Source organism: Melozone crissalis, unplaced genomic scaffold (assembly GCF_028551555.1).
Source record: "Melozone crissalis strain CALT ecotype California unplaced genomic scaffold, PUWL_Pcris_2 ptg000023l_1, whole genome shotgun sequence".
Classification (NCBI taxonomy): domain Eukaryota; kingdom Metazoa; phylum Chordata; class Aves; order Passeriformes; family Passerellidae; genus Melozone; species Melozone crissalis.
In genome coordinates, this window is record NW_026535801.1 from 16,869,168 (window position 1) to 16,895,868 (window position 26,701).

General features: G+C 41.2%; 1 protein-coding gene across 1 annotated transcript; it reads right to left on the reverse strand.

Moving 5' to 3' along the window:
• Positions 1–6,574: 6,574 nt before the first annotated feature.
• Positions 6,575–16,893, reverse strand: LOC128938303 (inducible T-cell costimulator-like). The gene is made up of 5 exons (XM_054278480.1): positions 16,815–16,893; positions 11,167–11,205; positions 8,813–9,154; positions 7,253–7,362; positions 6,575–6,664 (listed from the first exon to the last, which is right to left on the reverse strand). The coding sequence occupies exons 1-5, from the start codon at positions 16,891–16,893 to the stop codon at positions 6,575–6,577; spliced, it is 660 nt and encodes a 219-aa protein (XP_054134455.1).
• Positions 16,894–26,701: the final 9,808 nt, after the last annotated feature.

Here is a 26,701-nt window from a genome sequence, read left to right on the forward strand (position 1 = left end):
CACCATTACCAGAACACTGTTCAAGTCTCTGCAATGTCACCCTGGTTTTATAAGATTTTCTAAGCCTTCTGATGTTGACATTCTTGTAGTGAACTTTCTCACACACTTTCTGTAAATAACTCATTGTTTTGCATTCCTTTATGGAGGAGAAGAAAGTTGATGGACTGTTGGTTTGACCAGTGTCATTGGAGAGGTGGCACTGTCACCCTCCAATTCACTGTCACTTTTGGAAAACTATAAATGTTAAAGTCAGAAAATAAACTTCCCTTTTTTTTCTTCATCTTGAGAACAGCGGTGTGAGCTTGTGTTCTTTTGTGTCCTATAATGACAACACTGCAAGATGCCTTGGCTTGTTCTAATTACAGAAGGAGAGCTGGGATCTGTGTGCTGAAGGCATTTGGGTCACTTGGTGACTTTTGTTTAATAATTGTGCCTACTGGTAAGATTTTTCTTAAAACATACAGAGGCCTTTCTCACTAAATAAAACATACATTTTCTTCATCTTGACTGAAAAGGATATTTCTCTTACTCAAATTTTCAGTGGAAATTATGAATCATGAGCCACTATTCAACATGGGTGGCTGTTTTCTTTAGTATGTCTCTATTTTCCAGTAAAGAGCATACTTTTTTCTTTGATCTTGAAACAGAAAGATTAACAACAGAAGTTAGTAGGAAGATAAAATAGGGTCTGATTCATCTGGGTTGGATTCCTGATGCAGATGAAGCTTCCTTTATCTTTTGAAGCTGGTGATGGTGCAGTAGAAATGCTTCATACCGCTTTGCCTTGACAGTCTGAAAAAGAAAGAAGGAAATGCAGACAAGATGCTCAGCAGCATCTCTTGCTCTGCCTTGATGTGGCTCTTTAGCCAGGCCAGACTGCTGCAGACCACTGAGGGTGCCTGTCTGGCTGACAGCACAGCCCTGTCAGGGGCTGAGCATCTCCTTCACAGATGGAAAACCATGGGAACAGTTTGGGAGGAGTGTCTACATCAGACCCTCATACAGATGAAGCCCCAGGCCAGTGACTGTTTTGCTGAATAAATATGTTGTGCTTGAAAGAGATCCTTATTCACTGGCTGCATGTTTTAATCAAAAAAACCACCAGTCTTAAGTAAAAAACATGGATTTTTTTTAGAAGCAAAGTACTTTTTGCTCTGGAATATGCCTTAATGATTGCTTATTGTAGCCTACAGAAGGTCTGTAGGTGATAGAAGTTGCTGTCTGGCTACGGTTTCATGAATCAACAGGGTGGATGTCAGGGGATGTCAGGTATTTTTCTGGAAGCTACCTGTCCCCACAGGAAATATTTGCCAACTTCTATAGCAAATGGGGCTGCGTCATGGTCGTGAGATATCGCAGCTCCCCAGATAGTAAATCCTTTCATTTAGATTTTCTTTCCTATGCTCCTCAAACCCACACAGCCCTCTAACACAGCTGTTCTCTTTCATGACCACAGTATAACCAAGCAGGGCCTTCTGCCAGGCCCTTCCCATGAGTTCCCCTTTTCTACTCAAGCGAGCCACTGCAAAGTCCTGCTGCTGCCAGCTGGTGTCCTGGAGCACTACCCTGCTGCAGGAGGGGAATTCCTGCTTGGGCTTCTGAAGCACAGGCATTAAGAAAAGCCAGAGCATGGAATGAGGTAGATTTTCATGGAGCTGTGGCTGTGACTGAACAGCAGAGACACAGACAGGAGAAGGGACAGAAATGCAAGCATTGGTCTGGCTCTCAAGGATGTAGGTAGCAAGAGCTACTGAGGTCTAGCTCCGTTTCATGAGAGCAGCAGCACTAAGCTCTGGTTAGGGAGATCCTGTTCCTTCGGCTCATGGTGCTGGTCCTGCCCAGCTGTGTGGTGGCCCCATTGAAAGGAGCATCAACACAGGCAGTTCTGCTGGCACTCAGCCAAGTGCTTAATGCAACATCTATTGTTTAACTCAGGCCCAAAAGAGCCTTGATGAACAAATTTTTTTTTTTGGGAGGGGGGTGTGTTCAGTTTGTTGTTTTGGGTTGGTTTTTTGGGGGTGATGGGGGGGCTGTTGTTTGTCAGAGGGATAATTACTTGACTGAATAGACAAAAACAAGTCCCTTACACTTTGCGGAGGAAAGTGGCCAGCTAAAGGACTGAGAATCCCAGTTTTGAGTTTCTTCCTCTAGTGTTTGGCCCCAGGAGCCTGAAAAGTCTGAGTGCTCTCATACTCTGTAGATCATGTTCAAACTGCCACCCTGGGAAGGCTATGTGCTCCATCCCGCTCTCATCAGCTGGAGCTAATGTATTTCCACTTTTCTCAGTGTTTCAGAGATTTTTCCAGAAGAACCCTAGGGCAGCAAAAGAGTCTTCCTTCTTATCAGGTGAAGAGGTAATTCCCCCTTGCAAGTCTTTGCACGATCCAGATGTTAAATCCTGGCCTCAATTTTGAGAGATGCAGTACAATATATAAGCTCAGTGAAAGTTGCTGCTGCAGAGCATTGAGACAGGGATGAAATATCATTGGTGATGGTTTTGCCAACAGTGTGCTAAAAACTGGGAGGAGTGTTGCAGGATTTAATACGTGGAGGATGTCTGATATTTCAAAGTTGTTAATGCTTGCAGTTTTTAAAAATGATTATGCTTGATGTGTGCAGCAGCTAAATCTTTCTTGTTGATAATCAGAGCTGATTTATCTCTTTTTAAAAATTGATCTCAAGCCATACAAGATCTTATTACTCCCAGGAGGAATTAAATAGCTCAGGCATACTCATTTAGATGAAGTTCACCCCCTGACCCCTTATTCATATCTCCAGTTCATACCTGTCCACTTCATTTTGCCAGAAAAGCTGTTTAATCCTTCCTATTCCTCCCTCTGCTCCAAGCAACCCCACTCACTGAATTGAACTCCCAATCACAGAACATAAATACAAACTTTCATCTCTTAAGGAAATAGGAGATTTTTATCTCAGTGGGTAGACTGCCATAACCATGATGGACTGGACAACTTAAGGGACTTGGTATATGCCGTATCTCAGTGCAGTTAAAGTCAAATGAAGGCAGAGACTTAGATCCAGCTCCCCAGTAAATCTTGTATGGGCAGAAGTCCCTACTGACCACATAGATTGTTTTTAATTAACTATTTTGAAATACCTGTTTGGTTGGGGTTTTTTCCTGTATTTTTCTTCATGGCAACTTATAGATTCAAATGTAGAGGGAACTTCCCACATTATAAAACACTTAATGAATAATGTTGTGTGATATCTTCAGTACCAATCCTTATTTTGATTCATTTGTTTGCTTTACTCAAGTTTGGGAGCCTCTTTTCCCCAGCCTTAAATAAACTTCTTAAAGCCTGTAAGAAATATGATACAATTTAGAGCTATTTGAACTTTGAAGTCAATGAAATATATGTATTAAGGGAAAATGGTCCTCTTAGTGTCATTTCATTCCCTAGCCTATATATTAGATATGAAACTGCAGTCTTAAAGCCAATAATTAAATTCCAAGAGCATTCATACTTAGGTTAATGATTCAGCTTGGGAAGATAAACTTGGGAAATACATATCAAGTTTTGCATTTCAAGCCATCTCAAGATATACAGGTATTCAAATTATGATATATTTATCTTTTATCCTTCCTCCAGAAATAGTCTTTTCCCAAAACTGTGAGTTTCCAAAGATAGATTTTACTTCTTGAAATAATGACCTGTTAGAATATCAGGCTTTTAGTTTAGTCTTACTGACTGTTATTTTTTATTTTCTTTTATTTTAGTCCTTTCTTGTCACACAGTCTATAGACTTGGTTCATGATATTTTTACATAGTTTTTTCTTTTTTTCCTCAGTTTGTCATCCTTTATCTTCTTCCAGCTCCTTTTGATTTGGAGGTATTGGGAAATGGCAGAAAGAAATTGAAAAATGTCCCAAAATAATCTGGGACATTATAAGCATACTGCATAAGGGATTAAAGGAAAGAAAGAAGATATGGGACAACATGAAAAAACACTTTCTCATTAAAATAATAGGAAATAAACACATGCAAACAATGTCATTATGTCACTATCTAGAAACAGGTCCAAATTTTTGGTTTACAGTTTTTAATTTTTTTTTCCTAAGTCCTTTTCCTGTTATCCACTAATATGCTGTACAGGGATAACCTGCCCTGCACTCTCTCCCCATTGTGCTGTGGATTTTACTGAGATTAATTCTTTCACACGACACGCAGGCATGCATGAAGGTTCTTATGGACACATATGGCATAATAAAAAAACTGCTTTATTAAGAATAAAAATATCTTTTTCCAAAAAGAAAGGAGTAATGGAACCTGAAACTTCCACAGGCTTTGTTATAATGAATATAAATCATCTATCTCTCCAGTGCAGGATGTATGTATTTTGAACTGCTTTGTTCAGACTTCCATCATTTGTTGTTTATCCAGCTGCATCCTAAGGCAAACCTCAAGTTTTTCCTTTTTTCAGAAACTCTTTATTTCTTGAATTTCCTTCTCAGTCTGGTGAAAGATTTCAGAGGATAAGACTCTCCACTCTTAATAGGATCTTGCATGCAGTTCTTCTCATAGGTAGTAGATGTTAGCTATTTTCACCAATAATTTTCAAACACAGTAATGTCATCAATATTTTTTATAAATCATGAAATCAATGTATTTATGGACATACAGAGCCAAGCTTAGTTTGCTGGTGAGGTCAAGTAATTTGTCAAAGAATGGTGGGAGAAAATGTAATGTGACCCAATACACCAGGGTTCTCCTCTCCATCTCTGCCCAGGAGCTGGTTAGCTCAGCAGGGCTGTGTAATTGGCAGTCCCTGTCTGATTTGATGCTTTACTCATTTTCTGAGTCACAGTTTGCAGTTTGCACCTTCTCTCTGCAATACTTCTGTCTATCCAGGTGTTTGTTGAGGAAAACCCTTTTCTTGATGTACCAGCTTATTTCCTCCTTGTCCCCATTTGCCCTATCAAATTTGAAACCAGCCTTCTGTGTGCCAGAAAAGCAGGCTATTTATCTTCCTCAATAGCATCCTCTGACTAATATTTGGGGTTTTCTGATGTATTGTAGAGAGGTTTAGAACCAATGTACCACTCTGGTTCCAGCAGCACAAAGGTATCTGGCAAGACATGCAGGCTGGATTCACAGCTGGTCATTTATGATCAGAGTTTTGATGCATTTCACATGGAGCATGAAGGATTGATCATTTCATTCATATCACAGGCTCTGAGCAATTTGAGGCAGGTCAAGTAACCCCTGAACTCTCTGGGGAAGTTGTAAAGGTTTCATGTCAAATGGCAAGAGGAAGATAATTGCAATGAAGAGTCCATGAATATCCTGACCATAGGGACTGTGTTGTGTTTGTGCTGCAAGACACGAAAAGGAGAGGTTGTGCCTCTAGTTTAGACACAGATATTGTAGGTTTGAACTGACCTAAGGAGCAATTGCAGCCTTACAATATATCCATTTTGTAATACATTCCTCTGTTAGTAAAAGCATTCAGGATTTCGTTAAATAAGAGGAGCCCCAAGGTGTGAATGGCAAAGATGTATTGACAGCACAAATACAAAAAATGCAGATGCACATAACTGAGACAGAGTGTCACAGAGAAGTCTCTGCTGTCTCAGGTTTTGTTCCCCTGCTAAACTAACCCTAACAAAAGGGCATGTGCAATACATGGCAGTATGGCTGTACCACAAGGGTTGGCTTTGGAGGTAGTCTTTTTTTTGTCTCCAGTGGAAAGTTTATCATAAAGGAGACTAGAAAATAAAAGTTCTTTCTGTAGAGGCACTACAGGAATCTTACATTTTCTTCAACTAAAAGCTGACATCTTTAACTTGTTATCATTTCACGTCTGTGAGTCAGTGGATCAAGCAGGGTTCCAGTTCACAAACAAGACTAGAGCAAAACACAGCTCAGAACAGTACTACAGTGGGTGTCACATGACTGAGCACAGGGCCGTCATGAGAGCTCAGGGAGGCTGGGAAAGATAGGGGAATGCTAATTTCCCATTGTCCGAGTAGCTGGAAAACTGGTTCCAAAATTTCCAAGCAGCAAGCAACTTATACCTAGAATAGAAATGGAGAATCAGTTTTGTGCAGCATTCATATGTCTGAATAAGTCCAAATTCTGCTTCTATTCTGTATCCAGAACTGCTTGTGTAGTAGCTTCTGTAGGGCTTAAGTAGTTAAGGAAGCTCCTCATTCTCTGCAGAATATTTGCCCGTAGCCAGTAACACTCATAAATCTAGTAAATCACTTCCCCACAGAGATTTTTTGGTACCAGGCATCAGCTCAAGAATCTGAACAGAACAGTTTTGCATCTCTTCCTCATGCGTAAGATCATTGCTTTGCACAGATATGAAGCACTGGCATTTCTAGGAACCAGTCCACCATTATGATTCGAAAGGTTTCCAGATATTTTGCTTTTAGTTTTGTCTTCTTGCAAGGTGGCAGCACGATCTCCATTAACAAGCTATTGTAACAATCCCACCCAGGCATGCAGGCACCCACCCAAAATCAGTGGCAGACACAGCAAGCCGCTCTTCCCCTCCCAGAGAAAACCTTGCAGCAGACACAAGCAGAGGTACAGTCGGGCTTAACACAACCTCAGATTCTTGGTTTTTTAGCTGCATTCACTGCTGCCATGGGCATGTATTCGCTGTTGTACTCAAGGGAGTTGGATTCACATGTCTGATTCTGCCAACAGAGAGAAAATGCCATGAATTTAATTTGTGATCACTTACCTTTGCTACTCATTAAGTAGGGCAGTTACTCTGTTTTCAGTGGGAACATTAATGTCAGAATGGACATGTCAAACTCACACAGAAAACTTGGAATAAAACAAACTGAAAATTAAAAACACACATTGCCCAAAAGAATAGCTAATGTCCTTGGTCTTTATTCTTTCCTGAGTAAAATCTAAGTGGTTTGCAGCAGAACAGTGGTGGAATTTCTCCACTGATAATTGTTTCCCCTTCTTAAAGAAAGCTATTGGGTGAACTGCTTACGAAAATATTTTGCTGACCTGTGCAGCATTTCTCCTCTTTCCTTTGGTTCAAAGGTTTTAAATCAAGAAACAATTCAGTCTTAGAAAAATGAAATCTGAGCTACTGTCATCAATTACTTGAATTCCAGTGATAAATAAACAACTCAGTCTTTTTGTCAAAAACCACAGCACTGCTGAATGAGCATGTGCGTGTCCCACTCCCTAAATCTCATTAAATCAAATTCCCCATCCGCGACCTTTGGAAGAAGGGTTCCGCATTATCTCATATGTTTGCTTACCTTGTTCCTTAAGCAACAGGCCACAACACAGCAGACACAGGAAATGGCAAAAATGATCACACCGATAATAATCCATGGCACACGTCCAAGTGAAAAGCAGTCCTCCTTATCTGAAGATGGGGAGACAAAATAAAAGTCATTACTGATAATTTTCTTTTTTGCCTTCTACAGATAACTTCAATTCTTCTCCCTCTTCTTATTAATAGATTAGCAAAAGTGAACTCTGAAGAAGGATTTTGTTGAAATGAATTGTCACCTTGGAAAAGTGTATTCAGTAGGAAGCAGAAGATGGCATTTTTTCAGAAAGAAAGGGGAAACTGTTGGTACACAGCGCTGAAAGTGTGGACTGAAAAGAAACCAAGCTAGACTTGAGAGCATGCTGAGAAAGAAAATTTTAAAAAACAGAAAAATCCCAGCCTCCAACATGGTGTTTCAGATCTGAACAAGGTTTAAGTTTATATGCAGTAAGTACCACAAGTAATTTTAAGGGCAGCCTGGTCAAAAGAAGGGTAGACTTTGGCAGTCATGTTTGCATAGGGAGGCAAGTTGGGGTACTCAAGATTGCCCTTGCCCAGATCTGCGTGAAAATATGACAAGGTATGAAACATTTAGAAAAAGCTCTGAGCGTCTGGCTAGCCATACAAGTGGAAATGGACACTGCAGACAAAACCAAATGTCACAGCTTGATTCTGAGAAGCTTTTTAAATATAGAGAGGATTGAGATACAACTTGACTAAAGCACATAATTGCTGTAGCATTTCAGCTTCTTTGTTTATTGCTGGTGTTGGGAGAGAGGAAAAGAAAGCAAGGGAAGGACAACAGGCAGTACCATGCTGCAACTGAACTGTATGCAGAACCAAGAGTTGGTGTGAGCAAAACCACCATTACCTCTTTCAGTTTAGTATACTAAGAGCCACTGAATGAAAGCCAGGTCAAAATTAAAAGCTGGGCAGTTAGTCTTCTGGAGTTAGTCCAAGCCCTTCTCAGAAAACAGCCAAAAATTCTCAACAGCTGTGGATCACTTCTGCTCTAAGAGAGCCCTAAAGCTGAAGGTCTTCACAGAGGTGAACACCATCTTCTTCACACCTTAATGGCATCCAAGAGTTCCATATACCTCTACTAGTATGGACATTTTACAATTGATTTTCTTTAGTCCTAGGTTTTTGAACATGGCTCTCAGAATGGATTTTTTCCCCACTGACTAGACCTAATCTTAATATTTATACTCAGCAACTTTAAAATGGACAAGAGAAATTGCTGTTGCAGGTAAAGGAGAGACTGCAGTACTCTAGAAGCTGAAATGAAGCTAACTTGGGTGCCACCACCCAAAGCTCAGCATGGCCTGCAAAACCTGCACAAGAATATGAATCAATATGGAAAGAATGTGCTGAGCAGTGTGCCAACACAGCTCCACTGCTACCAGCCCCCCCTGCTAAGTAGTTTTAAGCTGCCTGGTCATTAGTTGTGTGAACTCTAGTCCTATTCTTCACTGCAGCACAGCTATACCCAGTGTCTACTAATCAGTAAATTGAGGTGAGGGGAGTAGAGAACTAAACTTACCTTGGACGTACAAATACGTTTCTTTCAGACAGCACTCTATGTAAGGAGGGGGTAAGAATATCTCCAGGCAGTATGTATAAACATCAATATGTTTCCTCTCCAGATTTTTAAGAATGAAAGTGGTGCTGCTGCTTGAATTCTGTGTCTGACAGTAGGTGACATTACTCTTGGAGATAACTCTCTCTTTGCTCAAATGGAATGCACAGATTTCCGTCTTTTTTTCATGCCCTTTGAAGAGGGTCATGCTGAATTCACTCACATTTTTGGGGTTGGGGAATGTGAAATGGAAGTTTCCATTTTCAAATTCCACCATCACCTGGTCGTCAGAGACATGAGCCTGATCTGAAGACATGAAAACAATAAGTATAGTTACACACATAGCAATGAAAAGAATCCTGAAAGTGCTAAGAAACTCATTTAAACAAAAAAAAAAAAAGAATCATGTGATTGTAATTTAAGGCATGCAGGTACTCAGAACGGCCTGGCTTTGAAAAGCAGGCCTCACAATGAGATACCACTGCATTACTCGGGTTGTGCCAGACATTACTGATAAAATAAATGAGACCTGGCCTGCTATCTGCTCTAAGGCTGGAGAGATTACTGTTAGCATTAGATCAGTGAGCTTGATAATATTACTACTAAAGCCACTAAATGGTGAAGTTACTAATATTACTTACAATTTCAGTTACTAGATATTGTTTAATGCCCCCCTGGACCAAACACTGTATAAACATATAATCCCTGTCTCAGTGTCACATTGTCCTGTTCATAGATAAAACAAGTGGGACAAAGATTATATGATAATAATTATCTCTGGTTTATGGTTTGTAATCTGTACCCTACTAAACATACAATTATAAAATCATTTAGATTAGAAAAGACCCTTAAGATCAAGAAGTCCAAGCATTAGCCCAGTATTGCCAAGTCCACCACCAAACCATGTCCCTAAGTGGCACACCAACATGTCTTTTAAATTCCCCCAGGGGGGACGACTCTACCACTTCTCCGAGCATCCTGTTTCAATTCTTGACTGCTCTTTCAGTGAAGAAATTTTTCCTAATATCCAGTACAAATCTCTCCTCGTGCAACTTGAGGCCATTTCCTCTTGTCTTGTCACTCGCTACTTAGGAGAAGAGACTGAGCCCTTCCTTGCTGCAGCCTCCTTTCAGGTAAGTGTAGAAAATGGCAAGTTCTACCCTGAGCCTCCTTTCTTTCAGGCTAAACAAACCCAACCCCCTCAGACCCTCCTTTCCTCAGCTCTGTTGCCTCCCCTGGACCCACTCCAACACCTCAATGTCTTTCCTATAGTGAGGGACCCAAAACTGGACACAGGATTCGAGGATTCACCAGTGCCAAGTACAGGGTGACAGTCATTGGCCTGATCTTCCTGGCCACAAAGTAATTGACAGAGGCCAGGATGCCACTGGCTTTCTTGGCCACCTGGGCACAAACTGGCTCATGTTCAGCTGGCTGCTGGCTAGCACCCTCAGGACCTTTACCAGGCAGCTTTCCAGACACTCTTCCCCCTTGTCGGGCAGCCTGGGTTGTTGTGACCCAAGTGCAGGACTCGGCACTTGGCCTTGTTGAACCTCACACAATTGATCTCGACCCATTGACCCAGCCTGTCCAGAGCCTTCCTGTACTCCCACCTAACACTTCTACCTAACTTGGTGTTGTCTCAAAGTTATTATGACCCTCAATTACCCTCATAGAGGTCATTGATAAAGATATTAAACAGAACTGGCCCCAAAACTGAGCCCTGAGGAACCCCATTTGTAAGCAGCCACCAGCTGGATGTAACTATTCACCATCACTCTCTGAGCCTGGTGACCTAGCTAGTTTGATGATGTAGCTGGAAATTTAAAATGGGATGTGAATACCAAGCTCCTGCGTGACTGCCTTAACCACAGGACCGGACTTTTCTTTATGGAATAGATAGTGATTTGAGACATGACATAAAGTTTTAACCTAATTACTTAGATGGCTATGGTACCATTATTGCTCAGATAATAGAAGACATAGAGGATAAATGTTACTGTGTGCATGCACCCACATGCAATCCAGAAATCACATCTGACCCTCCCAAAATCTCTATGAAAAGCTCTCAGATTATGTGTGATTCTCATTTTAGAAACTTCTTGGAAAAGGAAAGAAGCAGAAGTGACCAAAGACGTCCTGCTACCGCACAGCTTGACTTTGTAAAGTCAGCAACTAATAGCACAGAAAACTCCATCAGACAGAAATATGTTAAAATGTGCAGTAAAAAAATGACAATTTTTTTTCTTTAAGGGCAGTATTTTCTGATGTAGAAAGGCATTTAAAGCTGTAAACCAAATTAGGCAAATGCATCTTACCTATATTTTTGCATGCACATGATGAGCAGCTGTCAACTCCTGAAAAATACAAAGTTGTTTTCTGTTTAAAACTTAAGAAGAGCAATGCAAGAACAGAGGGTTAACCATGCAGTGTTAAGATGCTGAAGCTATTTTATCATTTGTATCATTATCCTCTCTGATCCTTTCTGCGCTACACTCTAAAGTCATATGATATGATAAAAGAATGAAATATAAAAATCAAAGTAGAAAGAAAATGCTCGAGACAAGAATTTATTTTGATCATACATATAACATTCACAAATTCTTAAAACACCTTTGCAAAATAATACGTGTACTTCAGGAATAGAACTGACATGAAAGTAAAACTCTTTCCCCAAGATACTGAAGAAATCTGCCTGAAATAAAAAAGGATATATTTGATTTCTCATGAGTCCTGATTTTGCAATAACCCAACATTATACTTTTCCCAGACTAAAGTACTCATTTCCATCAATGTTTGTTCTGCTTCCCCCACTGCTTGACACATCACCAAAGCATCTTATAATTATCTGGATCATGTTCCAAAACATACATCAAGAGAACATTCAAGCAATACATATGGTTTTGTTCCTTTTCCAATAGCAACTTTTTCTCTTTTGTTCATAGGTGATCTTCATTACAGAATACAGACACATTTTTAATAATTGTTCTGGTTTTGTTTTTTAAATCGCTGCCTCCATCACCACACACTACGGCAACACTTTGATTTGTATGTCAGTACTGGCAACATGGCAGAGTTTGGTAGCGTTTCATTTGGAATTTTCCTTTTTGCAGGGCCCTAAAATTAAATGCTCAGACAGATAAAAAGAAAAAAAAATCTAGCCACTATTTCTCTTTTCTGATAATCTGAGTAATTTCTTCAGATGCTGCTTAGAACTAAATATATCTACATCAGGATTTTATGACACTAAGGAAATACAGGGCAAATACTTAAGGACTTTGGTGCACTGTCCTATTCATGTTACAGGTACACGGCAGTCTAGATAGACCCACACAGAGTAGACCCCCAGGTGTGCCAGGTATTGCACTGATTGCACGGTATAAAAAATCTTTTTCTTCCAAGGCATCTGTTATCTTTGACATTAACCTGTAAATGCACAGGAACATAGGATCATTCTCTTTTGGATACCTTTGTTTGATCTCAACTCTTTCAGTCTTTTAATGTTCATGCTTTTTTCCTTTTTTGGATTCTTGCTCCACAATTACTGCCATTGGCAAGGACACTGAATGGATGATATTCATTTAAGATACCTTTAGTGTGACACAGAAGCTAATGGACTTCTGGAAGACACTTTGTGATGCCCAGTTAGAGAGCAGTAAAAACTGTTATCCCTCCTTGACTGATTTACCATATCCCTAGTCATCAAATTCTTCCTGGTTTACTGTGCAGAGTCAGCACCCTTATCTAATTCTGTGACAGTTCTAATATCTGTACTCCTCTCAGGACTATTACTTAAGTATATGATACCAGACAAGGTGTTTAGCATCTTGTACCACTGGTGTGAAGACACAGAGAAAACACACAGCTTGCCAAGCCACAGTGAAATAGATCTCCAGAACCACTGAAAGCACAGACAGAAAATGCAAGCCCTTTAAATTTTATATAGTCTGAAAAGATGAAAGCAAAGGTCAAATAAAGAAATAATTCTTGATGACTTATATGTTGCATGATGAAAGAAAACAGTTGCTGTGAGAATAGCATTTGAGATAAAGGTAATTTTAAATGCTCTGTAGTTTGACATCCTGTAGTTCAGTAACACATGCCTTTACAATTTGGCCAAGCACCCAACAAATTATTTAGGGAAGGGAAGAAAAAAACAAATGTGCAGCAGAAGTTAGGGAGCCTGATGAATACAAAAACTTATCTGACACTTTTGAGAAGCACCTACCTGGAGTTGAAACCTCTACATTTGTCACTGGTCATCTGAGAGGAAAGGCAGATGCTGACTCTGTCAGGGCAGTTAAAGTGCCAAGCAGTGCCATATTCCTTCAATGTCCCAGAGGAGCCTGGGACAACTCTATCCTGAGCACTAAAGTAACAACTTAAGATCTGTTTTCTCTGTTTGTCTCTGAGAATAGTTCAATTTCACTGTTAGCTAATGAAATTGCCCTTTCATAACATGTGGGTTAAAATGTTTGCCAGAGATCATGGTTTTAATCCTTGTTTTTAATGAAAGGGGGCAGAGAGAGGTCATTAAGCATTTAGTTCATGTGACCTTATGTCAAGCTGAAAGACTGTTTTGTATTCTCTCCAACCCAGAAGCCTAAAATGACGGTTTTCAAGGAACTCTCAGTAAAGTATTTCTCTGAATGAGCATTTTGGTAAATGTGATGCAATTAGTATTCCTCTGAAACAAGTAGCCGTAGAGAAGAGTGTGCTTAGCATAGGATAAAAGCAGCACATTTTAGAATTAGATTAACAGTGCCTGAGATTAAAACACAAAATTGTCTGCATGGATGACCACTATGGGTGAAAGCTGATATAAATTTCCAATCACTAGCTATTCTGCATCATCTCCTAATTTGAATGCACTTGCTGAATACTAAAGAAGTTGCTCATTCCCCTTCCCTGTGCCTGACTGCTGATCTTCTGTACCCACTTGTACCCATTCATTCCTCGGTAATCATATGGACCTGTAGCACTCTGTTGTTAATGGCTGGACACATTTGGGATGTTTCTTGCCAAGCTCCAGTCAGAATGAATGTACATTTAGTACGATGTGAGACAGGAACCTGGGGTTTAAACATCCAGTAATACTGAGATTCCCTGACTAATTCTCCCTAATTCTACCTCAAAAATATGTGAATAAAAGTCTACATTATGGTATTGTTGAAACTGAATAGAAGAATTTCACTGGTTCAGCAGTAAAAATGCTTAGTTTTGGCTGAAAGATTGCTTTTTGTTATTTTTCATAAAAAACCTATTATTCTTTTGCATATAAAGGTTTGAGAAGAGGAAACAAATCTTTAGTTTGTTTCCATTGTGTCACAATGTGGAGTTGCAAGAAGTTGTTCCTGGCTCACCTGATGTGAAGCAGAGTGCCAAGACAAATATTGTGGTTTAGATATAAATCAAAGGTATTAACGTGTATGAAAGCTACATCTTGTTACGTTAAGCTCAGAAGGAGAGCTTGTGTGCGGGTACATTTCTGTATAAGTGTATTTACAGTCATGTACATTTCCACCTCAATTTCATCTTTACTGCAGCAGGAAAGCCTTTTGGCAGAAGTTTGGGAATTTCTATGGTAGTGTACTTGGATACTGATGCCAATGGAAAATGTGTTATTTTCATTTTAATGAGATTGCAATTTTGAGCTTTCCAGTTATTCTTTGGCAGACTCAGCACTATTTGAAGACACAGAGAAAACACCGTTACACGTTTTGGTCCTAACAGAAGTTTTAAAACCACTTTCAATCACTTTTCAAGCTTGGGGTTTAGGCCAGGAGAATAGAATAATGCCACTTTGTTTTCTTGCTGTTTGTATGATCTGCCCCAGCTCTCAGAAAACTAGCTAGCTGATGAAAAGAACAAGCACAATTTCACTTCTGTGTATTTGCCTCTGCAGATGAGCAAGGAAATCGCAGACCCTGCCTTTAAAACAAACATATTTGTTTTGTTCATACTAAATGCATAATGAAACTGCATATAGCTTTTAAGCTGCTATAATTTCAAAATTCCAAGGCACTCTGAAAGATGACACTGTCAATTTAATGTCATTGGTCCTATGCCTAAAACTAACACATTTCTATCTTTCATGATTCAGGATTAATTGGGGAAGGAGTGCTTGTGGGCAAAGCAGTAATGGCCCAATTTATTCTAGGAAGCCATCTTTAATCTGAATTATTTCTGTGGTATAACTTATGATGAGAAATGCTGAAATTCATATAAAACATACCACTCAAAGAACAGCCAGTGCTGATAATATTTCAGAAGACCTTCTAAAAATTGCCATGGTTTCCTGCTGTATTGACACCAGGAGATCAGTGGGTGAAGAGTGATAATGCTTTGCAAATGTTGGTGTGCCAAAGCTCATGTGCAGTTTCTTAGCAAGGGCCTCAAGTGCTATGGAATCCTACCTCCAGCTCTGTACTCCAAAATCCCATTGCTTGTGTTTCTCTGAGGGCAACAGAGACACTGCCTACTCTTATGATCAATTTCTTTATCACAATTGTGTTATCAAATCATAATGCACATACGCACACATATATATCACCTCCTGTGACCTATTTACATCCAGAGGTCACAAGTCATGCTGAGAACACTGTAAGACAAAAAACATGAGAGATACCATTTCTTCTTATGTGCAGTCTCTTTCTCTTGCCATCTCTTTTGCCTAGTCTCCTGCCCAAATCCTGTCCTCCACATTTGAAGGAAAGGAGAAATGCTGGTATCAGACAGAATGATTATTTGCACCCTTAAAATTACAGTTTATTTCTTCCCATGAGGAAAAGCTTTCTAGATAGCTTCAGTCATGTGTAAAAGCATGCTGGTCAGGTATTCGTGCTTAATTGACTAGATGGAAAGTGACCAAACCGAAAGCATTTTTTGTTAGCAGATTTAGGAACAACTTTCTAAGGAGAACTCTCTTTAGAGATACTGATTACAATTACTCTTTCTTGTGATTTCCCCCATCTTTTCATTCTATTTGAAAACTCAGCATACTATCCATATATTAGTTAGCCTTCAAAAATGCATTACCTAAAGACCTGAAAACTAGTTTTTATTTATAGGAAAGCTGAAGTTCTTCCTGAAAACTCAGGAGTACTTAAATTCTATCCTTTTCACTAGAATTTTAGAAACAAATATTTAATAGCCCTTGGCATGAACATCAAAAGACTGTATTTAAATGATGTTTAGTAACTGTGCACACTAAATCTCAGATCTTATATGATGCATCACACCAAATCGTTGGGCAGAATATGTATGGTAAAAAATCTGTTATTATCTCTATTTCCATGCTGATGCTGACCCACTAAATGTGCATTTCTGAGAGGTTACAGGTAAAGCTGTGATATTTTACTTTGCACAGCTGGGATAAAACACTGAATCTTGTTAAATGCTACATCCATGTTTAAGGTTGGACTGAGATTCATGCTGTCACTGTGCACCTTCTCAAACACAGCATAGGAATTCCATGCTTCCTTTTAATTCTGTGTTTCAAGGCTGCACCAAAAGGATCTCATCTACTTTTCCATGCCATATACATTTTTCACTGTATAAAGATTCCCTGCCCAAATGAGAGCAAGTTTAATATTGATAACTTGGTTTCTCTTTATTATTCACCATCATGCTGCTATGAGATCTTATATCCATCAAGGGAACCTGGCTGGAGCACTAGAATCTCAACAGCTAAAGGGTAACACTGAGCAGATGAGCTAAAGAACATAAACAATGTTCTTGCAGTTTTTAGTTTCAGAGCAAACATTCCTATGCTGGCAGGAATTCTCTTCCCACCAACTCTAGTGATATTGAAGTTGAGAGCAGTCTTTTTACAGCCAATACCCTCTATTAACTTTATTCCTCCAACCCCTTGCTATCATGCCTCATCTACTATCTCCCATCATTGGCTAAGTTATATTCTATAGAGACACCTACTGCACGGAGAATAATCAAAAATGTTACTCACCATACAGGGCTTCAAACTGAAAGCAGAGGACACAGAAAGTTACAGCAGCTGCCTTCATGCCTGCCTGACACAGAGGCATCAGTCTTCTGTCTGCTGTGAAGATGGAGAAGAACACATGGGTAGAAAAGGAAGTGGTTTTGTGGGCTCTGGCAAAAAAAAAACTGTAAGATAATCAGAATGACTTTTTAATTTAACATTTGTCCCCTGACTATGTTATAGCTATGTCAGCATTAGCTGTTGCAAACACCTGGTTTAATGCTTTATTTTTTTCCTACCTAATGGTTTGCTGTCACAAACAGGAGGATGAAAGACTTTCTGACATTACTTTTGATGTTCACTTTGCAAAGACTGGTAAAGTCTATCACAATAGAGGCTGCAGTCATCTGCAGTAAACTTCTGCACATGGCCCATAGTCAGCAACTAATATTAACTTACAGTACATACATATTTGTAACTGGCAACCTGGTTTCTCCCCACCAGTTTCAACTGGTTTTACATAACTAATGCTCTTGCTCTATGTGGAAACCACTAGTTAGTGGGGTAGGAGACTCTCATGTGTCCTGGTCCTGAAATTCATATGAAGAGCATGGCCAAAGTGCAGAAAGATCCTTTCAGCCCTGTGGCTTCTGAAAGGTTCGCTGCAGCATGACTTCCATTCTGGAGATCAGGCTTGTTTTGCCTGAAGTTTCATGAGAAGCTTCATGAGAAGCTTCCTCTGTGAGAGGAGATCTGACTCAGTGCCCTAGAACCTTAGGTCAAAAGGTTCTCTCCTTCCCTCTTCTTTACCTTTGTGCAGCATACTCTATCCTGGCCTGTTATCCATCTTTATCCTGGGAATGTTTTAGGACCCTTTGTAACATGTTCTACAATCATTTAATTCTGGCTGCTAATTTATGTCTATAATACTAAATTTAGTGCAGAAAATATGCAAGAAAACCAGCTTCTAAACATGTTTAATATATTAGATGAAGTTTGCATTTCTGATTGCATGAAGATAAAACACAAAGGACTGCTAGTGGTGCCTGACAGACACTTTTGGGGTAGAGTCTTTGTAATGGTCAAATAATTGGAAAATAACAGGACTGTGTTACAGATTCACTGCTACTTTATACTGTGCAAGTAAATCCTCACAAGTTGCTTTACTCTTCTTCAAAAAGTGATTTAATGTCTTTCACTATTACTGCTAAGGATCTGATCACATGGACATTGGCAGAGCTTTATTTTCTTCAAATCTTTCAAAATCCCTGAAAATCTATGCCTTTGTAAAAATTACAGTCAGAAGTAAAACTGAGTCAAATCAAGTGTTGATCTAAATTTTCAGCTCGAGTCTCTGGCACCAAAATTAAGTAACTCTAAGTAGAGAAAATTTCTGCAGTATGCTTTTAATTCTAAAGCCCAAAAGCATATGGTGGTTCAAACAATGATACACCTACAAAATATACATCCGACTCCTGAGTTTTGCCTGTGAAGTTATAAACTGTGTTAGGATGTACTGAGGTTCCAGATAGGATCATCTTTTCCATCCCCTATAAAAGCTAATGGGAAGTGCTGAAAGAACAGACCAACCCTCTCCTGGGACCTCTCCTGACCTTTACTGCCCCCCAAATAAACTTAAGAGTGGTCCCCAGAAAGACCTACAGTAAGAAGAGCTGCTGCTGCAGAGAATTAAGGGTGGAAGAGAATCATGTGTCAAGTACCCCTATGCACATCCTTGGGAGAGCATGGTGACAACACACACCAGAGACAAAGCCTGCCACTGACTGGGAAGACCAATAAAGGTGTAGGGAAATGTACTCCATGTGCAAAGCTTTGGCTACTTTTTTATGAAAACAGGCTTTAAAACAAATCAGTATTGTTAGGGTTCCAAAGTTTGTTGTCTTTCTTTAAAAATTTAAACATTTTGTTAGGAAAGTAATTTTGTTAGAGAGGATTTTTTTAACCAATATATTTATTATGGAGCAACTTACCCCTTCCATCCCTCCCTATGACCATATCAGTTACACCAAGGCTGATTAAGACACATCTATTTCACTTTTGGGGGAAGAATAGATAGGAGCACAGCTTGGCTGGTATACATCTTACTACAACAATTGAAGAAAGTCTCACTGTCCAGTTTGTCTATGTCAAGTCCTCTCTCTTTACTATAATTATAGCTTCAAGTCTGCAATCACACCTTCTCCTTTTCTGCTTCTTGGCACTTGGGATGGCTAGAACACACTGACCCCTTTATTTCAAAAGGGTCAAGCCCAGAGAATACTTTGCAGTGCATTTGGCAGCACTCTGAAGTTTGATCTAACCAGTGATTCCAAGTGTATTTGCTGATGAGCTGGCAGAACCAAGGGCACTCACAGCTTATATTCACAAGTGAAGAGACTCAAAGTCAAGCTCTGAGCTCAGTGTGAGGGATGCTCCCCTTCTAGTCCCACACCAACAGAGGCTCCTCCTCTGCCTTTCAATCTTTCCATCTTTGCCTCACTCCCCTGTCAGCGCTTATCTACTTCACAAAGACATTGTTACTGCATTTTTGAAGTGTTTCTTCTAAATACCACAGTTGGTTACGGTTAAACACCTGGAACGAGTAGTATGTTTCCACAGGCTTCCTACAACTGTAACTATTTTTGCTCACAAACACGTGTTTCCTTTTTCCATCCTCACTCATTTCTCTTCTTGATTTTCACTCTCCCATCCACCTATGCCTCTCAGAGTTGACTTCTTCCCTCCTCCAACCTGACTGTCCCCCAGTCCCTGAGTGCCCCGGTCCTCAAGCAATAGTTTCCCTTCACCATGTGCAGTAACTCCTGTCTGGAATGTAGCTTTTCCTTCACCTCATGCCCTATTCTTTCTTCATGTCCTACTCCTAATGCTACCCTATAGTGATAATCTCCTTTCCTTCCCATCATCTTGCTTCTGAGTGTTTGAAAACTGGAAAATCCTTATGTGAATTTTTGTGCCTTAAAAATGCATTCAGCAATACACTGAGTTCCAAAGAGAAATGAGCTTGCTCATCTCTTGGTCTATACACCAGTGATCTCCACTACACAGTCTTCAGTGCTTCTCCCCTCTAACTCCAAGTAACTTGGAAAACAACACTTCTGCAGTTTCCCAAAAGACACAGCAAAGAATTTCCCTGTGTGTATGATGTACATTCGTCTTTTCTCTGTTTAATCACATAATTACTGTTATCACTCAAAACATATGTCCATGTTAGCAAAATGATACTGCATGGTCCACTGTGAAACCAAGGTGCAGCGAAGAATTTTATTCTATCTCACCAGCAGTTTTCCACTTCTGCTCATGCATGAGCAGTTGCCCACAGCAATAATCTCTCCATAGAATGTTTTGCAATTCTTTCTGTAGAGACTGCTACAGTCCATCCACACAAATTATATTCCCTTGTCTCCTGCTGCTTCTCATTCTTTGCTTCAATATCTGGCCTATATTCTCATGACTCTGGGTCATTCCCTCAGGGCTGGAGCAGAAAGCCTCTACACTCATGGTTTTTCATTTCCTGTCCTCCTAATTGAGAAGGGGAACAATGACTTTCAGTGTGCTATTTTTGAAGTTCTGTGATGGCTTTAAATCCCACTTCCCATCTGCACCACTCCCCATTAGGTGTGTAAACAAGCTGCAGTCATTCAGGATGTAGAGATTTTAGCCGAAACACAGCTCATGTGCTCCCTCATTTGTTCTGATGCCTCCTTTGCTGATATATTGGTCTGCTTGCTCCCCCAAGCCTGTGGGCATGCTGTAATATTTTCTCCATCAATGTGCCAGTAGAGGCAACTGGGGCTCAGCTCAGCCAGCTCAGCAGCCAGGCAAATGACTCCCTGCAGTGGTGTTGATCTAATGAGACAGTCCCCTTTGGGGTGGGATTGTGCGTGGCTTTGCTTCTTGATACAAGCTCAGTTACTCCATTAATCATCACATCTTTTGGGGGTTTGTTTTTATTTTTTCTTCGGATGATGCTTGAGAATATTTGTCATCAAGTTTTCTAAAAGAAGGGAAACAAAAGTGTGTTAAGGAGTTTAGCTCAGCTCTAAGGCTTTCAAGGGCATCGACCTATAAATTCAGTCAACAGGCCCTAAGTGGCAAATTCAGTCAAGTCTAAACAGGTTGACTAGAGAGGCAGTAGATGCCCCTTCCCTGAAAAAAACCTGACCTAGTTGAAGATGTCTGCTTATTGCTAGACTAGATGGTGTTTAAAGGTCCCTTCCAAGCCAAACTGTTCTGTGATTCTAAATTCCCCTTCAGATCCTGGGACTAATGTTTTGCACTGGCTGACTCAAGGCAACTGAGAGCCACCGAGGAAAGTAATGTCTCCATTTTATCTTAGGAACTGCTATGGCTCTGTGTATCCGTCCCTGTCCCTTCTGCAACACAGTTACGTAAAGAGGTGCTGAACACTTATTCAGGATGTGGGGTGTAGATAGAAAGGGCCCAGTGAGGGTCACAAGCATGTGCTGGCAGTGTGGACTGAGACCCACAGGGGGACTGGAGAAGGTTTACTGTCTTCAACAACAACAAAGGCAATGGCCATGCTCCTGCCCTTCGAGGTGTACTAGGAAGAGGACTGTGAGCAGCAGGTACTTTTCACCGGCATATGCCAGAGTCTGCAGTGAGGTCTTTAGGAAAATACAAGGGTTGTAGATGGCCTGTGTTCATGGACAGTGGTCCAGAAGGAGGAGTGTATCTTCTGAAGCCATTGCAGTTCCCTATGGCCAACATGCAGCTGAGTGGGACTTTTCTACAGGGCCCCCTATATCCAAAGTAGGAAAGGAGGTCTTTCAGAACAGGTGGCAAATGGGTAAAACCTAAGTGAAGTGCAAACCTGGAGACCAAGAGACTGTTAGTGCCTGGCACTAGGGGGAGCAGTGCATGACAGATATGTGTGGATTGTGGGTAACCATGGGAGTTATTCTAGGTGTAACAGTGACGAATTATACACATTTTGTAAAATTTTCACACACAAAGTCTTTCAAAGCTTGCAGTAGGGTGGGAACCCCTATTATGTGGTTATCTGGTCAGCTGCCTTTAAGGAGTTAGGATGGAAAGAACCACATTGTGTGGTGATGCTTGGTGTTTGTGGTGTGATTTTTATCTCAGCATTGTTGTGATTACTTTTTAAAGGTAAACTCTTGCTACCAGTGCCTTGACAATGTAACAAAGAGAAACTTTCTGCAACAGAAACAGTCACTGAAGTTGCGATGCATTCTTGCAGATAACAGATAAATGAAAAGTTATTAATGAAAATTGCAAGCACGGGTGAAGCAGCACAATGCTGTCTTGGACTTCCAGAAACACTAAAGTGGCTGGAGACACACATGGGCTTTTCCCAGCTGACTTAAACAGCTTTTGGAAACCCTGTCTCTCAAGTGTATCCAAGCCAGGTTTCACTGTTGTTGTTAGTGGTTAACTGGAGCTGGACTTAGCTCAGGCCTTGATGGATTTGGGGAGTAAAAAATGAAATCACAAATATGTAACTAAGTCTCCTCTGTCTTGTGTCTGTCATTCAGAATCACACAGGTTACATCCTTGGGAACAAAGTTCTTTGTACACGCAGGCCAAGGCTACCGAAGGCAGCAGTCCCACCTGCAAAGGTGAGATCCCTCGCTCACTCTGCTGGGTGCCAGAGCAAAGGCAACCATAGCCGAGCATCCTGCAGTGTCAGCCCCGAGCTCCTGCCGCGAGGGGCCGGTGAAGGATTTTTATCCCCTTCCGCGGGAGGGGCTTCCAAGAGCTGCCTTTCAGGCCGAGCTCACCTGGGCGCTGTGACAGGGGGGAAGCAGCACTGCCGAAAGCGCTGTAGCACCGGGTGGCCGCCCAGCCCGGCCCCGCAGCGGAGCCGCCGGATCGCGGCGAGCCCCTTGTCCCCGGGCCCGGGCGGCGCTGCGGCTCTGCGGCCGCGCGGGGGCGCTGCGGGCCGGCCGGTGAGGCGGCGAGCGGAGCGGCGCAGTGCGGGTGGAGCCAGGCCGAGGGGATGGGGCCGTGCTGTGGGCGTGGGGCCTGGCCGTGCCGATGGGGCCGTCCCGTGCAGCTAGTGCCTCACGTGGGGCTCGCCCTCAGCCCGGTCTCGGCATACCCGAACTCCTGGCTTGCAGTGCAGCCCTTCAGGGTCACCCTGCACGGCCCCACGTCGGCCCTCACGAAGGTACGGCTGCTCTCTGTGGTTTCCTAGAATCCCACACCAGCCTGTGCACGTGGCTTTATGTTTAAAGGGCTTTAGGTTTTGTTTTTTTTTTTTTTAAGCCAGAAAGAAATTCTGAAACTGCACAGCAGAGAGCAGTGCAATATCAGGGTCGCCAATGCCTGTGCTTGGAGGGACAGAACAGGTTTCTCGGGGCTCAGGAGGTTCTGAAAGTATCATAGCTAAGTAAGGGGTTTGGTCTTTTTTGTAGGTATTTGAACATTGTTTATCTGTTCTTGCTAATTTGATGATAAGGAGCAAACTGTAAAAACAATCCTTCCAGTAGGCCAGGAAAGACCAAGAAGTGATGGAGCTCAAATAGAAGTCACTTCTCAGGGCATCACTACAAGTGTGTGGCCGATGCAGTCTCAGAGGTGCTGTCGTGAAGAGCGGAGGAGGAACTCCCCCAAGGCCCTACAGAACTTGGCAGAGTTTGCTGCCACTCAGAGTAACTGAGATAACCAACTTTAAACCCAGGAGTAAATTCTCTCTTGCAAGAGAGAGGATGGGAGTTGACTATAAACCTTTCTGATATATTTTCTGTTTGTCCCAGAGTACTTTTAACCCAGTGAAGCAGAGCATTAAATAAAGCCTTTGGTGTGCTTCAGGATCTCACTGTAAGGGAAGGGTCTAGGCACACTTCTTTCAGCTAGCTTGGATGCTGTCACCACACAAAAAGGAATTTGCAGCAATAACTAGAGTGACAACGAGCAAAAAATAGAAATCAGATATATATATATTCTCTAGAAAACGTGATTGAAATGACAACTTTAAAACATGACTTTAACCACAGTGATCACACTGCAGATCACCATAAGATATTCTGATGATTTGGCCTTGTCATGTCAAGGCTGCAGATTTCCTCACTGAAGGTACCATGCACCTCTCTGCTCCTGGGAGACACAGCACTGGAGCAAAAAGAAGGAGCTCTGCTGCTGCCAGGCTCATGTCTTGATTAGCGCCCTGTGTCACTAGTGCACTCTCAGTACAGTTTAGGGTGGAACATCCAAACCAGCTTTAACGGGATCACAGTATCAGCCTGAATGCAGGAAGTATCTAGTTGCATTCAGACAAGCTCCCCAGTAGCTAACACACCTTTGTGCTCAGAATAAAGCCTTACCAAGCTCTGCTCAGCCTAAGCTGTTCTCAGCTACTATTACTATAACAGCCTAAGCTGTTCCCGGCTACTATTGGTCTGGGTAGATGTATATACATTGTATAGGAATGTGCAGTTCCCTGCTTGCCCACAACTGACTGAAAAGAACACGTTTTTCATGCTACATCTCTTTGATCTCCACTATTTGTTTACTGGTCATTAAAAGTGAATGTTTGCTTAGGGGCCTTTTGTTGTCATTATCCCAGTAATGCCTCATTTGGGTCTGTATCTCCATGTGATCCTGAGTGAACCTCAGCAAAGCACACCCCTGTCCAGAGTAGAAGTCAAGCAGCTTGCTGGAGCCTGCTGCAGCATAGCAAAGCTGGGGAAATAGAGGTGTCCATACTGTGTCCATAGATATTACAGAATCCTGGGTTTTCTGCCTCCTCGTCAGAATCAGACAATTGCTCAACCTGAAAATGTTTGTAGGTTATGAGAGTCTTTCAGCATTCCCATATGTCTTTCCTCATGTTACATTCCTCACTTGGTACCCACCAAGGGATACTTATCTGAGGTAAGATACTGTTTTTTTTTTAATTCTCAACTGGTACAGTCTTTACATTTATACTCACATTAATTTAGATGACTGTCAGAAAAGATGGAAGTTGGTGATTCTCTCTTCTCACTGTGTTGATACTGCTGCTAAACATTATTGTTACATTAGCATCTGGGGCTGACGGTAGTACTGTTCACAAACCTAACTTCAGAGTTCCTCAGGAATCACCTTCTGGCTGGAAGCTGCCTTGCTTTGCTGCCAGGCCAGCAATGGCCATTGGTGATTCCCTTCCCTGCTAGGTAAGAAAAAAGCTGTAACCAAAAAAAAAAATAACCCAACCAAAAAAACCCAAAAAAAAAAAAAAAAAAAAAAAGGCAAGCCAGTCACACCACTCTGTTTCTCATTAGGTTGCTGTGGTTCTGTGGTTACACTGTGTTTTCTAGTGACATCAGTGAGGGCTCTGTAGTTCTTGAACAACTGACTGTTTTGGTACTTCTTTTGCTTGAAGAAGAAAAATAGTTGAAGGGGGAAAAATATATTTGGCCATTTGCATCTTTCCTTCTAGTTACGTTTTCATAAGTAGGTGATTAGTGCTAGTGGTTCCAGAGAAGACAGTGGTGATTTTATTATTAGCTTTATATCACACAGGTACAAATTGTTCTAGTTGATATGGAAACATAACTGGCTTTCCACAATGAAAATAAACATTTCATTGTTTCCAGACTTTGAAAACTACCCTAGAGATCCCCTTTGGTCTATCTAGGTTTTCCTGTTGATTTTCAAGACTGTTTGTGTTGCTTTGAGTTCTTCTATTTCTTCTGTAATACAGAACAGCTGATCATCCTTGTTAATGAGCTCAAAAGTGAACTCAAAAGTCCATAGGGCTTCAAAAAGTGACAGAGTAAATTCAAGGAAGATAAATCCCTTGAGGCTGTTGAGGACAAATTCACCACCCTTTGAAGTGCCTGAGCTGCTGGTGAAGGAGGGCTGGAACAGTATTTTAGGAATACTGTTTTTAGGAAGGTTTCATAGGATGCTATCATTGGTTGTATACTCTTCCCTGCCATCTGCTCTTGGGCACTGCTGGGAAGTGGACAGCTGCTGCTGTGTCTTTTAGCATCATTCCCACCTTTTTCTTCCTGCCTGCTCTGTCTGGTTGTGAATGATGCCTACAGACACTGTAGTACAGGTCCTGTTTTATTCGTATTCATTTATATTGTAGTCTTCCTGATTATTGCAAATAATGATCTTACCACATATGAAATAAAGAGTTACTGCTGCTGTGCTCTTCTGTTAGGCATCAGTAGAACTGAGAGTCTTTTGGTATTCCCAGTGAGTGAACAGTGATTGCAGCAGGATTGGGAGCCAAGGGCACAGGCTGCTGCGTAGTTCGCCAGTTTCAAAAAGATGAACGATGATACTTCATGATTAACTACTTACAAACAGTACAAATGAGATGCATGACTGCAGTAGGTGTGTGACTTGGGAAGGGGAAAGAAAAGCTCAACACAGTATTACCAGCACAGATAAAACTCCAGCCAGAAACACATTCAAAATACCAGTCCTTGGTAGGTGGCAGCACCTAAATCATTGATAAGGTTTTCAGATCAGAGATCTTTCTTGCATACAAAAGAATGGTGCTTGTTGGTTTTGATCCTTAAACAAACTGTTCCTTCTGTAACAAAAATCTGCTGGGTAAAGGATGTTTAAGTGTCTGACAATTGTTGAAAGCAGTGATTCCTAGTTCTGTTGCAAGATAGATTCACAGTACTCATTACTAAGTCTGCTGCTGATCCATGCTGTAACAGGACAGTGTTGGTAATGGCCTATCCTCTATTGAAATCTCAGTGGACTTTATTGCAACAAACAAAAATATTAGTACTTTTGCTATTAAACTTGCAAACTTTCAAGGTAAGAGTTTCCCAATCTGTATCAGTACAAAATTGCCACCTTTCATGAATTATCAGTAGACGTCAAGAAGGTCTGCCAGCCTTCCAAGTTTTCCACTGAAAGGGCAGAGAGTGAGCACAGTCAGTGCTCCAGGTATGCTG